The 14,879-nt window shown below is 44.4% G+C and overlaps 1 protein-coding gene across 1 annotated transcript; it reads left to right on the top strand.

Annotated features, from left to right (window-relative positions):
* Window positions 1-6,670: 6,670 nt before the first annotated feature.
* LOC100960158 (HLA class II histocompatibility antigen, DO alpha chain) lies at window positions 6,671-9,930 on the top strand. The gene is made up of 5 exons (XM_012804794.2): window positions 6,671-6,770; window positions 8,411-8,659; window positions 9,125-9,406; window positions 9,505-9,640; window positions 9,895-9,930. The coding sequence occupies exons 1-5, from the start codon at window positions 6,689-6,691 to the stop codon at window positions 9,896-9,898; spliced, it is 753 nt and encodes a 250-aa protein (XP_012660248.1). The 5' UTR covers window positions 6,671-6,688; the 3' UTR covers window positions 9,899-9,930.
* The last annotated feature ends 4,949 nt before the right edge of the window (window positions 9,931-14,879 follow it).

Raw genomic sequence — 14,879 nt, 5'->3', positions numbered from 1 at the left:
GGGCTGGGGATTCGAACCCGCCACCTTAGGTGTACGTGGCTGGCGCTTTAGTTGGTGGAGCTATAGGCGCCGAGCCAGCTACCGTGTTTTTATGTCAGCCTAGGATTCCAGCTGGCCCTTCCTTCTTTTTACATATATGATATTAACATAGATGGGGTCTCATGGGCCACAATAAAAAGACCTTTAGGAAGTGCCACCACCTAAAAAGAAAAACAGCAAACTGGATCTTAGGTGTCCTTAAAAGAAACATCAGGAAATATAGACCGTCCATTTTAAATGAGCAGAAAGGGCCGGCCCTGGTGGCTTATGCCTCTAATACCAGCACTTTGGGAGGCCAAGGCAGGTGGATCACTTGAGCTCAGGAGTTCAAGATCACCCTGACCAAAGTGAGACCCTGTCTCTAAAAATAGCAGGGCATTGTGGCTGATGCCTGTCATCCCAGCTACTTGGAAGGCTGAGGCAAGAGGATCATTTGAGATGGCTGTGAGCTATGATGAACTCTACTGGGGGCAAGAAAGTGACTCTGTCCCCAAAATTAAATAAATAAATAAAGCATAAAAATACATTTATAAAAGAGAAGCTATTAAAATACTGAAAAGTAGTGGCTCATGCCTGTAATCCCAGTACTTGGAAGGCCAGAGTGAGTGGATTGCCAGGCTCACAGGTTCAAGACCAGCCTGAGCCAGAGTGAAATCCTTATTTCCAAAAAAATAGGTGTTGTGGAGGGACCTATATTCCTAGTTACTTGGGAAGCTGAGGCAAGAGGACCGCTAGAACCAAAGAGTTTGAGGTTGTTGCGAGCTATGATGCCATGGCCTTCTACCAAGGATGACCAAGTAAGACTCTGTCTCAAAAAAATAAAAAATACTAAAAAGTAGGAAATATAGAAGAAACTATATAGAGGTTATAGGTATGAAAAAAATATAACAGTGGAAATAAAAACCACTTTAATGGTGGTTTAATTGGTAAATTGGAGGACCACACTGAAGAACAGTCACAAAATGAAAGATGAAAGACTTAAAAAATTAAAAATAGGGAAGAAAAATCAGAACGATGGAAGAGAGAATTGCCCAAATATGGATAACACGAGTTCCATAATGAGAAAAAAAATAGAGAAGACAAATAGTTAAAGAAAAAAAAATGAATTTCTAGAATTTGAAGATGGAGGTGACCCATAATGTTTTACAGTAAGACAAGAGGGAACCAACTTTAGATATAACATAGCAAAAATTTTAAATATCAAAGATAACAAGAAAATTTTAATAGATTCCAGCATAAAAGGCTGACAAATTTTCTTTTCTTTTTTTTTTCTTAAGACAGAGTCTTACTATGTCACTGTTGGTAGAGTGCTGTGGCATCACAGCTCATAGCAACCTCAAACTTTTGGGCTTAAGTGATTCTCTTGCCTCAGCCTCCCAGGTAGCCGGGACAACAGGCATCCGGCACAATGCCCGGCTATTTTTTGGTTGTAATTATCATTGTTGTTTAGCAGATCCAGGCTAGGCTTGAACCCACCAGCTTCAGGGTATGTGGCTGGCACCCTACTCACTGAGCTATGAGCACCAAGCCAGGCTGACAAATTTTCTAATTCTGACAATGGATTTGAAAACATTGGGATGATATTATTTAAAATATCAATATTAAAAGAAAAACTTAAAACTTATAATTTAATACACAACTAAAATTTATTCAAAAGTAATAATATAAGAACAATATTCTCAGCCGGTGCAGTGGCGAACACCTGTGATCCCAGCTACTTGAACAGCTGAAGTGGGGAGGATAGCTTGATTCAGGAATTCAAGGCCAGTCTGGGCAACATCATTAGAGCCCCATGACTTGAAAAGAAACCAAAATCTCAAGTGTGCAAGGCTTTCGAAGATTTTCCATACAAATACTCACATTTAAAACACTTTTGGAGGAAGTATTCTAATTAGAGAGAAAATTTCAGGAAGTGTCAAAAGGTATGGGAAGCAATGTTGACAGAATACTTTGGTGAAGGAGAGAGAAACTATATGAATGGATTTGAAAGGCTGCTAAAGTTCTTATTCTGTTAGAGGGAAGATAAGAAGGTATAAATTACACTTAGCAAAAAAGACAATAGAAATACTTTGAAAAATAGAAATACTGAAATAAATAAGGTATTATAAGCAAGTCCAAAAACATTAATACCCACAGTAGACACAACAGGAATTGGGGTAAAGATAGTGCCATCTTCTCTCCAAACCCCTGCAACTGCCTGAACATACTACTAAAGTATATTTTTCTGGGCCCCTCTGAGTGGAGTCATTGTTTACTTCTTGACAATGGAATGTGAGCAGAGGTGGCAGTTAGTTTCTGGTCCAAGGCCATATGGACAGCTGTGCCTTCCCTGGGATCTTGTTCCCACCTGCAAAGCTGGAAGTAAAATTCTTTGCAATAGTGGAGATGCAAAATGAAGCTAGCCTGGGTTCATGAGGAACTTGTTATTTATTTATTTATTTATTTATTTATTTTGGGAAAGAGTCTCATTTTGTCACCCTTGGTAGAGTGCCATGGCATCTTAGCTCATAGCAACCTCAAACTCCTGGGCTTAAGCAATTGATTCTCTTGCCCAAGTTGCTGGAACTACAGGCACCTGTCATAACGCTGGCTATTTCATGAGGAACTTTTTAGAGGAGAGCCACAGAATGTCCAACCTGCTTTGAAATACACATGGGTAAAAAAGTAAACCTGTTTTGTTAAAACCACTGAGGCTTCAGTGCTTTTTGCAGGAACAAGTTTGCTCACTTTGACTAATATGCGTACATGGCCTGAACCACCCCTTGGAAGACAGAGATTGTCAGATTGAATCAAAAGCAAAATCAATCTTTATGACAGTTACAAGGGTTACACCTGAAGTACACAGAAAGAGTAAAAACAAAAGCAAAGTAATATCCAGCGATAGTTGTGGGGCTTCTTAACATCAGATAAGACAGACTTCAAGATGGAGGCTATCAGGACATCAATAGCACAAGGGTCATGCCTGTAATCCCAGCTGCTTGGAAGACTAAGATGGGAGGATTGCTTAAGGCCAGGAGTTCGAGACCAGCCATGCAACCTGGGCACATAGTGTGAGTCTGTGACAAAAAAAAAAAAAAGAAAAGAGAGAGAGACTGTGAGAACAAATTGGAAAAAAGCTCAATTCACCAAGACTATAATAATTCCAAGAAATAAGCAGTTAATAACCTAAATGTGTAGAGGCAAAAATTGATCTAAAGAATAGAAAAATATTGAAAAACCTACAGTTATCATAGAGGTTTAAATATGCCACTCTTTATTACTTATAGGTCAGCCCCCAGATAAGGAAAGATATAATAGATTAAAATGGGGCAGTGCCTGTGGCTCAGTGGGTAGGGCACCAGCCCCATATACTGAGGGTGGCCGATTCAAACCCGGCACTGGCCAAACTGTAACAAAAATATAGCTGGGCATTGTGACAGGAGGCTGAGGCAAGAGAATTGCCTAGGTCCCGGAATTGGAGGCTGCTGTGAGCTGTGTGACACCATGGCACTCTACTGAGGGCGATAAAGTGAGACTCTGTCTCTACAAAAAAAAAAAAAAAGATTAAAATGACAAAATCAGCATGCTTGGTCTAATGAACACGTACATGTATAAGATTCTTCATCTATTTCATGAGCACACACATCAACATTTACAAAAATGGACCCCACTCCAAGTCATAAAGCAAGACTCAATAAACTTCAAAGAATGACAAGTTTCTTGGATTAGCGTGCAATTAAATTTTAATAACAAAAGATATACACTTAAAAAATCTCCAAATATTTTGAAATAAAGTATACTTGACCCAATTTTTACTAAACAAAGAAGTAGCATTCTTTATCATGAGTTTAGAATAACTTATCCATCCTACTGCCCCATCCTCCCATGACCAGAGATCCCACCGCACCTTAGAAGAGATAAAGGCAGTGAGCGACCCAACCAGGCCAGGATGAAAGCAGTGAGGAGATGGTTCATTCATGCACAGACAACCTGCTGAGCATCCACTATATTCTAGATGCTGGGGGATGGAAACAAAAAGAACTGAGATTAGGCCTCCCATAAACTGTGCCACCTAAATCCATTACTAGCTGTAATTTTGTTAATTTGAAATCTGCTCCCCTCGGTGGAGGAAACCCTTATTCACTGAGAGCATCACGGCAGTTTTTACCAGAAGGCAGTTTCCGGGCTGCCCAAGCATCGCCTAGGGAGCATGCACAAAGCACAGGTTCCCTGGCCCTCCCTACCTTAGAAAAGCTCATCTAGCTCATTAGGTCAAGAGGGAACCCAGGAATATGTATTTGCATTAGTTTTCAGTACTTTTTATTTATTCTACTAAATATACTTCTTTTATATAGAACAATGAAGAGACTCAAGCAGATTCTCTAATAGTTTATTGAGATAAAATATAGCAGATTTCTAGGCCCAACTACAAAAATAAATACAACGCAGTCAAGAGAATGGCCTAGATGGGGTAAGAACCTCCACATATTATTTTATTAAAATTTAACATTTATATTTCAAGTCACATCAAAACCTTTTTGAAAAAGAGATATGTAAGCTCATCCATATGTTGGTTAATTATATACATAGTGGGATCATTTGTGGAAGTGAGACAAGCCATTGTTTCAAATGGAATTAGTAGTTACAGACTGAAGAAATACGATTTGAACCCAAATACCTTGCCCCAAATTACAAATATCTTTATTAACTGTACTGCAATACAGTGTTGTCTGCTATTTTGGATGGGGGAGAGTTTATCTTAAATAAACTGAAATTTGTGCTACCTAGATCACAAAATCTTGCCACTATAAGGAAATTGTTTTACTCTAACAACTCTTTATCTAATGAAAATGCAGCACACACCTAAACATGGAATTTTAGATTACACGTGGATGCTTTATGTATAAAGATGAAAGATATTAATACTGCAGAACCGACCAGCTTTTTCAGGTACATAAATTATTCCCTGAGAAGTACAATAATCCCTAATACCAGTAAGGCTAAAGACTTAGTGGCAGAGCTAGGACTGTCTACCCCCAGGACGATACTACTGCACATCAGTTTACAGCCAGGCAGCCCCAAATAACTTTTTTTTTTTTTTGAGACAGAGCCTCAAGCTGTCGCCCTGGGTAGAGTGCCATGACATCACAGCTCACAGCAACCTCCAACTCCTGGGTTTAAGCAATTCTCTTACCTCAGCCTCCCAAGTAGCTGGGACTACAGGTGCCCACCACAATGCCTGGCTATTTTTTGCTTGGAGTTGTTATTGTTTGGCAGGCTCAGGCTGGATTCAAACCCACCAGCTCTGGTGTATGTGGCTGGCACCTTAGCTACTTGAGCTACAGGAGCTGAGCCATAACTGGCACTCTTTAATCATAGTCTGCGCCACAGAACAAAGAGGCTGACATGCCTCTAGGTGTGACAGTGCTGCAGTCTGAGGCCACCTGGGAAGAGATGACAAGATGAGAGTGGTTGCCCCACAGAAGGAAGGGGCCAAAGACCTTCATGGAGAAGACCTAGATGGGCACAAAAGAAAACACCCAAAAGGGGCCTGAAAAAATGGGAGGCAGCTTTCATGAAGTGGGACGTGGGAGGGGCACTGCCGGCTCCCCTCGCCTCTTCCATCTGGGTCATCTTCCCTTCTACACTGCACCTCACCAACCCAGGGTCAGTTCTTCGAAAGACCCAAGACCCTGAAGGGGAATTGGAGTAACCACAGGTGATACAAAGACAATGCGGACCTCTGTGCAAGGCCGCACCAGCCCCATTCCTGGAATATGTAGTTTTAACAAACTGTCCAGGTGATTCTTGTTTGGAATAATTTCCTGATAATAGACCTGTTAATTTCCTAGATCCCTTCCAAGGGGAAAATCACTTATTTCATGTTTTTTGATAAACGGCCTTCAGATATCGTGTTGGCCTTCTCTTTCCTGAGACAGACAGTTAGCTTTTTATATTTCTAAAATTGGATTAAATTCTTCCAGTGCTTGCTACTGGCTGAGCCCCATCATAAATCAAAGACAAGGGTGCTGCAGGCCACATGGGCCTGGGGACACCACAATGGAAAGGACCAGCTTTTCTGCCCTCCTCACACTCTTCTTTAGACTAAACATTTTCAATTATATGGGTTTTTAATACAATGCAATAAAATAATATTTTGGAAAGTGATTTAAAGTTTTAAGGGGGTTTTCTATTCAAGTGTGCATCTAATGTTTTCCTTTTAAAGTTTCTTGATAACATTTATTTTGTTTTCTAACTTCAAATTTGTCTGAAGAAATTCATAGGGAAAGTTGGATTCCCTACGTCACAAATCAAGACAGAGAGGATTTGTCTGAGTTCAACTGTGTGGGGCTCTGATGGCCTTCTCCTCCCTTCAGGGGTTCCTTCTTGGAGGATGTAATAATGGTTGATCAAGCCCCTCCATTCTCCAAAGCAGAACCTCCCTTGACTCTCCTCTGACATTTACCTCCCGGGTGCTTGTGGGCGGAGGGAGCTCTTCCTTCTCACCCAGGCTCTTTCCTTCTTTACCCAGCAACAAGGCATTAACTCAGAGAATGTCTCCGATTGGCTGAAGGATCTTCATCCTAGAATCTGTTTTCTTCTTTGGCCTTATCCCTTTACTCCCCACATGGATGGACTGAGACTTATTTGCTTAAAGCATCAGAGGGCGATGGCCCTCCCAGCAGAGCTGGTCCTGGGACTCCAAACCCTGGTGACTCTCCTGAGCCCCCAGGAAGCAGGGGCCATCAAGGGTGAGTGCTGAGGGTCATGGGGGCAGCAGACATCTAGGGAGCTGGGTCATGTGAGGGAGGTGACAATACATGATGTTTATTACTCTCCCTCCCTGGGTAGGGGGTCACTTCCTTCACCCAGAGACCCCTAGATGCCCTCATCTCTATCACATCTGTCCTGGACCTAAATATAAGGGCAGCTCACACCGGCCAGTGTCTCTTTCAGCCTTTGTTCATACTTCTCCCCATTCCTCACTCCTTTCTGGGACCCAAGTCTCCATCTCACCTGTGCCCACTGTTGCCAACCTGTCTACCTGTCACCTAAGCAGAGAAGCAGATGAGAGATCAATAGTTTCACTTTTACAGAAAAGCAGCAGGGACATCTCCCCCCAAACTGCTCTGTCCTCCTCTTTCTCTTTGTTACTTTCTATTCTCTCAGTAAAAGTAAACATCAGCAATGTTATTAACTCATCATAGTACAGGTCTGATTCGCCCTCATAGGCTACAAGGTTACCCAATATCTTCTAATCTTAAAGTGGTTATATATTCAAAACATTTTTACTCTAGACTAATTTATAGTTAGTCAACATTTCACTGCGTGCAGAGAGTGCCCTGGGTCCTTGACCAGTACCATAGAGTCCAGTTCCCCACTTTATCTATGACAGTAGCCTTAGAAGTGAATAAACAATCTCCAGATGTCAGGAGGTAGGCTCATCTGGCCTTGTTAGGGCCTGACCAGCAGTGCCCTGCCTGAAATGGCCATTCAGGTGAACAGTAGCTGGTAACACCAGCACCCTGATTTCTTTACCACTTTCTGGCCTAGAATATGTCTGTTCAAGTCCAGCTCTGCCACAGTATTTATGACCATGTTTGTGAGTTGTGGTTGACTGTTTTCCTGTCTTTGTTCTGCCCTAGACATGAGCCCCTGGTGTGCAGGTCATCTTTATACCATGAGACTGGTACAGTGCCAGGGTGTAGTGACTGGTGAAAAAATAAATGCACAGAAAATGCTACAGAAATCTTACTAATTAAAATCTAACCCTTAATCTCCAGAAAACTGAGCTTCAGTTTTGGAAGAGACATGTTCAATCATAATGTTCTGAGATGGAAGAGTTGACACATGAACCTGACCTGACTTCTTGTCCTCCTTGTAAAGTCATGGGCAGCCTTCTTCTCTCTCCACGGTCTCTGGATCACAAATCTTACTTAGTGCTGCCCATCATGGCCTTTGCCCCCTCACATGCCCCTGCACTGCATCTCTGTGTAAAGCTCCACCATGCTCCTGGCCTAATCACGTCCTCCTCATCTCACCCGATAAGCCACCACCTCACACAGGGCCTGATAACACAGCCTGAGCAGGTGACCACAGCCAAGATTTAACTTCCAGAGTCCTAAGCTTGGTTTTCAGCAGCTTCTCCTCTTCCCAGCCTGGTGTGGCAGCCTGAGCCTGTGTCTCCATGCTGTGCCATGCACGGCTGTGCCTTTTCCCATCCATGTTCTCCCTTCCACTCTGCAAGGGCCAACTCAGTGTCAGAATAGAATGCTGTCCCCACACAGAAGGCAAAATGCAGCCCAGGCTCAGAGACTCAACATGTCACCTATCATGGTTGACACTGATACGTTTTCTTCTCTCTCCCTGACTCTGAACTCACCCAATACAGCCGACCACGTGGGCTCCTACGGACCAGCCTTCTACCAGTCTCACGGTGCCTCCGGCCAGTTCACTCATGAATTTGATGGGGAACAGCTGTTCTCTGTGGACCTGAAGGAAAGGCAGGCTGTGTGGCGTCTGCCTGAATTTGGCGACTTCGCCTACTTTGACCCACAGGGAGGGCTGAACAGCATCGCCATGATCAGAGACCACCTGGACGTCCTGGTGGAACGCTCCAACCGCACCAGAGCCACCAATGGTACCTGGCCTTCCCTCAGTCTGCCTGGTCAGGCAGGGGGCACCCAGAGAAGCTTCTTCCAGCCTCCCAGGCACGTGCTCACGTGTGGCCTTCTAGATACTTAAGTGCCACCTTTTGACCGAATCCAAATTTTATAGACTAAAACCTTTCATTGATAGGAAGGATTTATTAAAAGAATTTATTCTGTAAAATTTGGAGTTAGCCTTAAGGCTGTGGGTTCCCCATCCTGCTGGGTCTTCCCGGGCCCCTTAGCACCTGCTTCCTTCTTGAGGAAGCAACTCCCACCTGGGGCCAATGAGATATTGGAACTCCTGGTGCCCCAGCTCTGTTTCCCTCCTCTCCTGCCCCTGTGGTTACCCTTCCAGGTCTCCTCCCAGAGCCTTCCCACAGGTGCCTGGGTCAGATGAACTGTCCTTTAGTCCCAGTCCTAGAAAGGCCAGGGACTCAGGGCTTCGTTCCTCCTAGTGCCTCCAAGGGTGACCGTGCTCCCCAAGTCTCGGGTGGAGCTGGGCCAGCCCAACATCCTCATCTGCATTGTGGACAACATCTTCCCACCTGTGATCAATGTCACCTGGCTGCGCAATGGTCAAACAGTCACCGAGGGAGTGGCCCAGACCAGCTTCTATTCCCAGCCTGACCATATGTTCCGCAAGTTCCACTACCTAGCCTTTGTGCCCACGGCCAAGGACGTCTATGACTGCCGGGTGGAGCACTGGGGCCTGGACGCGCCACTCCTCAGGCACTGGGGTACAGAGCCCTCCTTAGTCCCCTCCTGGACCCTTCTCCTTTTACTCCAGAACCCTTCTTTTTACCCCAGTATCCCCACCCCATTTTTTCTCTCGCAGAGCCCCAGGTGCCTACCCCGCTGCCAGATACCACAGAAACCCTGCTGTGGGCCCTGGGCCTGGCCATGGGCCTGGTGGGCTTCCTTGTGGGCACCATCCTCATCATCAAAGGCACATGCCAGTCCAGTGCTCCCAGGTGCCGAGGCCCCAGGAGTCTGGGAGGTGGGGGAGGAGAGTGGACTACTCTGAGCAGGACCAGGGTGGAGGATCAGAGATTCTCTGGGAAGGAAAGGGGCCAGGGAAGGGGTGTATGGACAGCAGTGGGCAGGGAGGAGAAAAGCAGGGGGAGGGGAAGGGAGTAAGGTGTGGGGGTGGTGGGCACTTGGGGATAATAGGATCCTGGAATCATGAGCTTGAACAACTTTGGCCATGTGGTTTTTGCTCCTTTAGGTAATGACCTCTCTGAGAGAAGCGATTGTCAAGACACCTTGTGGATCCCAGCAGGTTTCTGACAGCCCTTGCATGCTCACCGCTGAGTCTGCTAGTGCATCCCCACTGTGCTGACCTTGAACCGATGCACCTCCATCCTACAGGTCCCCTCCTTTTTGGCCATAGTGCTCATGGCAGGATTTGTGGGGCACCACCCCACTTCCCTTCCCCTTCAAAACACTTTCTCTCCCCCCCCAAGTTCTGGCTAGCAGCACTGAATTCTTTAAAGTGTTTACATTGTATCATTTTGCCAGATCTTGGCCAGTTCTGCTAGAGTGTTAAGGGATGTAGGGATCTGGAAGAAGGGACCCTGGTGGTGACCGCTGAGCATGACCTCAGGGTACTGGGGCTGGCAGCCGTCCTCAAGCTGTCCAGCTGTGTCTTGCTCCACTTGGCCCATTGTGTGTTACTTTGTGAATGTGCCACTTCATATGGACTTCATGAACTATAGTCCTAGGATTCAGATTAGCCCTGAAAGGCATGCAGAGTGTCCTGTTCCTTGCAACTCACTCAACCAAGGACAGCTCTGGACACTGGGAGAAGGGAGGCTCATGGGATTCTACTCCTATCTGGACTTATGCTGTGTGAGGAGGCCATTGTCTAACCATGATGTCATCTTCTTTGTCTACATTCCTTAGAGTCCCATGTGAGACAGAGAGGTCCAAGGCTGAGACAAGTTGGCTACTTCCCTTGGTGGGTCAATCAGAGCAGGCAGGAGGCTAACAGAATTGATCAGCCAAGCATGTGGGAGGAGAGGAGGTCTAAGGGAGATCCACCAGAACACTCTAAATATGTGTCCTGGAGGACTTTAGTTTACTGTGAACAAAATTTAAAACTTGCAAAGAGATAAGGAACTATACATTTGTCAAGTACAAATGAGCGGTACAGATGAGTAGTTTTCAAACCATAACATACATAAGACTCACTGGGAGACTTTTAAAAGTACAAGCATCACTCAGACCTATCGAATTAGAATCACAGGGACTGCAGAGGCAGCAACAGGGAGCCTGTACTTTTTAACATGCTCTAGGTGACTCTGATGTGGCCATCGTAGACCTAAGCTATGGTTTGGTAACTGGGCCCCACTGGCTTGGACTGGTGCTGTTGAAGGTGTTCAGAGGGAGGGATCCCTGAGCTGGACCAGGAAGGCTTTCTAGAGAACCTAGGTCTATTTGGGCATTAAAGTTGATCAAGACACAAGTAACCAGGAGCAAGATGGGATTTTGAATTGTAAGCATTTGGTCCTGGAAAAGAAAGAAATCAAGAATTTATGGGAACATAGTAGACTTCCCAAGAAAGAATAAATTGGGAGAAATCAATGACCAGAAAACTCTGATGGAAGTGGGGAGGATCATCTTAGGCAAGGATTTTGTTTGCCAGTGATGGAAACTCTTAAAATGATCACATGCAAAGAAGAGGATATTAACAGTGGAGACACAGCGGTGGTGCACAGAATCCAAGGATGGGTTTTAGGTAGGCTTCACGGGAACAGAGCTCGGAACCAAAAAGGCCAGGGCACCTGGAGCTGCCCCTCTGGCCCACTCTCTGGGCTATATGGTCTGTGTTCCCTACATCCCTCTGTGTGTCGGCTGTATTCTCTCTGTGAATTGACTGTCCTTTTCAGTCAATAGGTTCACCCTACAGCTCCTGAGTGTGTATTAACTCAGCTCTCACCACACTTAGAGACTGTCTCCTGGTCGCAACTTTAAATTCTTAGAAAAAATACGTGATCAGCCATACTTAGGGCAGAAGTCCATTCCAGCCTATGAACTTAGAGCAAGGGGACAAGGAAACCATAAATTTCCTCCTAGTAAAAACATGGCTGCTGAGCATTCACCTCTGGGGTGAGGGGTCGGGTTGTTCTCAGAGAAAGAATTATGGGTTTGTTCTCAAAGACACCCTAAGATATGTCTGTTCCCAGCATGCCCTGATCTTTGCTGATAGTTTGCTTAAAAGTTTACTTGATATATTATTGGAAAGACATTCCTGTGATCTCTGTCCTAAGGTTTAATAAAGTCATTAAAATTGTGTCTTCTTTTGACCAAAGGAAATGTGCTATTTTTGACTATGCATATATTTATTACCCAGAAGTCACTAGAACTTCTAGAACAATTCCAAATCTTTTCTATTTATATATCTTCCTGTAGACTCACATTTTTCTCTTCTAGTCTCAAAGTAGTCTTTTTAATTTTTTGAGACACAGTCTCAAGCTGTTGCCCTGGGTAGAGTGCCTTGGCGTCACAGTTCACAGCAACTTCAAACTCTTGGGCTTAAGTGATTCTCTTGCCTCAGCCTCCCAACTAGCTGGGACTACAGGCACCCATCACAATGCCCGGCTATTTTTTGCTTGTCATTGTCATTGTCGTTTGGCAGGCCCAGGCTGGATTCTAACCTGCCAGCTCTGGTGTATATGACCGGTGCCCTAGCTGCTGAGCTATAGGTGCTGACCCAGTTGTCTTTCATTTAAAAAAATTTCCCTCCTGCATTCTTGATCTGACTCCCTTTAGTGCCTTTAAGCATAGATCTACAAGCTGGGCATGGTGGCTGATGCCTGTAATCCCAGTATTTGGGGAGGCTAAGTTGGGAGGATCACTTGAGGCCAAGTGTTTGAGACCAGCCTGGGCAATGCAGTGAGCCTGTCTCTACAAAAAAATTGAAAAAATTATCCAGGCATGGTGGCACTTGGCTCAGTTGGGAGGCTGAGGCTTAAACCCAGGAGTTCAAGGCTGCAGTGAGTTATGATGATGCCACTGCCGATGTTCATTCACCACCTCCTCTTCTATACATTCAAACTCTCCTTCTTGCAGCCCCCTCCTTAAGATGTCATCTCTCCCACATACTGTAACAAGAACACAAAATCCCCTCTCTGTCTTGTAACCCGGCCCTTCCTCTCCCACAAGCTCCTTCCAGTGGTGTTCTGTGAGGGAGTGTCCTGCGTGGGTTGCCTCAGTTCCCTCTTCCCATTCACTCTCTTTCCATTGTAATTTTAAACAAAATTACATTATGTGTATTGCTGAAAGAGTTAAATAGTTCAATAAGATTTGCAACAGAAACCCCAGCCTCCAGCCCCCTCTCCTACCATGTTCTCACCCTTACCGGCAATAATTTTCAACTGTTTTAAGAGAGTCTGTTAGTGTTGACCTCTTGTCTCCAAATAACATGTTTGTGTTGCTACATCTAGATTTTTTTCAGCTTTAGGCTTTATCTCTGTACTTTGTACAATGGAAGAGGAGGATTTCTAAGATTTTCATCCTCAAAAAAAAAAAAAAGTACCCCTTTCACACATCCTCCTTCCTTTCATATTGCTGTATTGTAACGCCAGCTGGGTTCAGGGTTTATGTTATCAAGACCATATAAAGGCAAACTGTAGAGTGAACCAACCTTGCTCTTCCTTTCCTGGATGACGTTTAGTTTTCCTTGGAGTTAGTATTTGTCCTATTTTCCTTTTGCTTGGTTTTATTTGTACCTATCATTAATCAATCACAAATTTCCTCACAGTACAATCAGACACATCAGGCATTCTGTCAATTTTATGATCAGATAAAACACTCCCAGAAACTTCTATTTGCTCCAGTCTTAACTAGTTGCCCTTGATGACACGACCATCATCCTGGGATCACCCTTCATCATGCTTGTCAGGGTTTGCTTGTCCTCGGTGTTGGGTCTTGTTTCTTGTGTGCAGTATTTGCCCTTTTGTGGTCCGCCTTATTTTGGTGGAGCAATCCTCTTTTAGCTTCCTGAGAAAAAGTGCATATGAGGCAAACTTTTTCTACCCTGCATGTCATAAAATGTACTTCTTTACTCTTAAATTTCAATGACAGCTTGTATAGGTATAAAATTCAAGGTTGGAATCATTTCCATCAGAACTCGTAAGGAATTTCTCCATATTTCCTTAGCTTCCAGTGTTGGTAAGCCAAAAGATATTCAGAGTCATGAAACTTCATCTGCGATCTGTTTGTCTTCTCCGGAAGCTTGTAGAATATTTTCTTTTCCCCTTCATCCTGCTTTAAATTCTTATAGGTGCTCCATTACCTACAGGATGAAGATCCTTCTCAAACTGTCCCTGGATGGTGACATTTTAACCTTATTCAGATAGCTCCTTTTTAAAAATAGTCAATACCAAACCATGCAAAACTCCTGGCATATATTTACCCCTCCCTGCCTTTGTACAAGCTGTTCTCTGTGCTGGGCCCGACTTCTGCCAACCAATCAAAATTCTACCTGTTCTTCCAGGGTCCAGATTAAATGTCACTCTTTCTGTGAAGCCTTCCTGATCCCAAACCCAATATGCTGCCCATTCTCCCACTGCGGTACGTGTCACATTATGCCATGAGGCGGAGTTAACAATGTACGAGCCTGTTTTTGCACTAACTGCTCTTCTAGGACAAGGGAAGTCTGTGTCTTATATTCTCAATGCCCAGAAGATAATGGGCATGAAAACACCTGCAGGATTCTATTTAATTTAATTTTATTTGCTTCAAATCCAGTCTGCGCCCATTGCTCTTCAGCTGGTTTTAATAACATTGGCTACTGTTTACTGAACACATGCAATGCTCCAGGTCTTGGGGTAAGTGTTTTCATGTATAGTAGATTTGAATCTTGTCCATAATAATCAAGAAAATAGTGCATAGAGTGCAAAAAATATTACATTTCCCTAAATAATCTTAAATCCAATTCAAAACCTACTTTTCACCCCATCAGGAGGCTAGTTTTAAATTCAAACTCAGTCATTTTAGGGGCCCCTCTCTCACAGGTGTTCCAAGGGTCTGTGCCCTGGTGCAGCTCAGAGGCCTTGGCCAAGCCCCTTCTGTCTGACTGCATCTGTCCACTGGCCACTCCAAGCATGTCTGGGTCTTAGCTTAGCTTGTATGGTCCTCTCCCAGGGGCAGTTCTGCTTCTGCACCACTCGGCACAGGCAAATATTTGGTGAGGAGGGATCCCTAGTG

This window comes from Otolemur garnettii, unplaced genomic scaffold, assembly GCF_000181295.1.
Source record: "Otolemur garnettii isolate 467f Iridium unplaced genomic scaffold, OtoGar3 scaffold00031, whole genome shotgun sequence".
NCBI lineage: Eukaryota > Metazoa > Chordata > Mammalia > Primates > Galagidae > Otolemur > Otolemur garnettii.
Note: the sequence above shows the minus strand (reverse complement) of the source record. Positions and strands in the feature narration are given on the sequence as shown.

Excerpts from the sequence above, each read along its gene's own strand:
- LOC100960158 (XM_012804794.2), top strand. The coding sequence starts at position 6,689 with ATGGCCCTCCCAGCAGAGCTGGTCCTGGGACTCCAAACCCTGGTGACT. Across the intron at positions 6,771-8,410 it reads GGAAGCAGGGGCCATCAAGG|CCGACCACGTGGGCTCCTAC; the intron begins GTGAGTGCTGAG and ends CACCCAATACAG. Across the intron at positions 8,660-9,124 it reads CCGCACCAGAGCCACCAATG|TGCCTCCAAGGGTGACCGTG; the intron begins GTACCTGGCCTT and ends CGTTCCTCCTAG.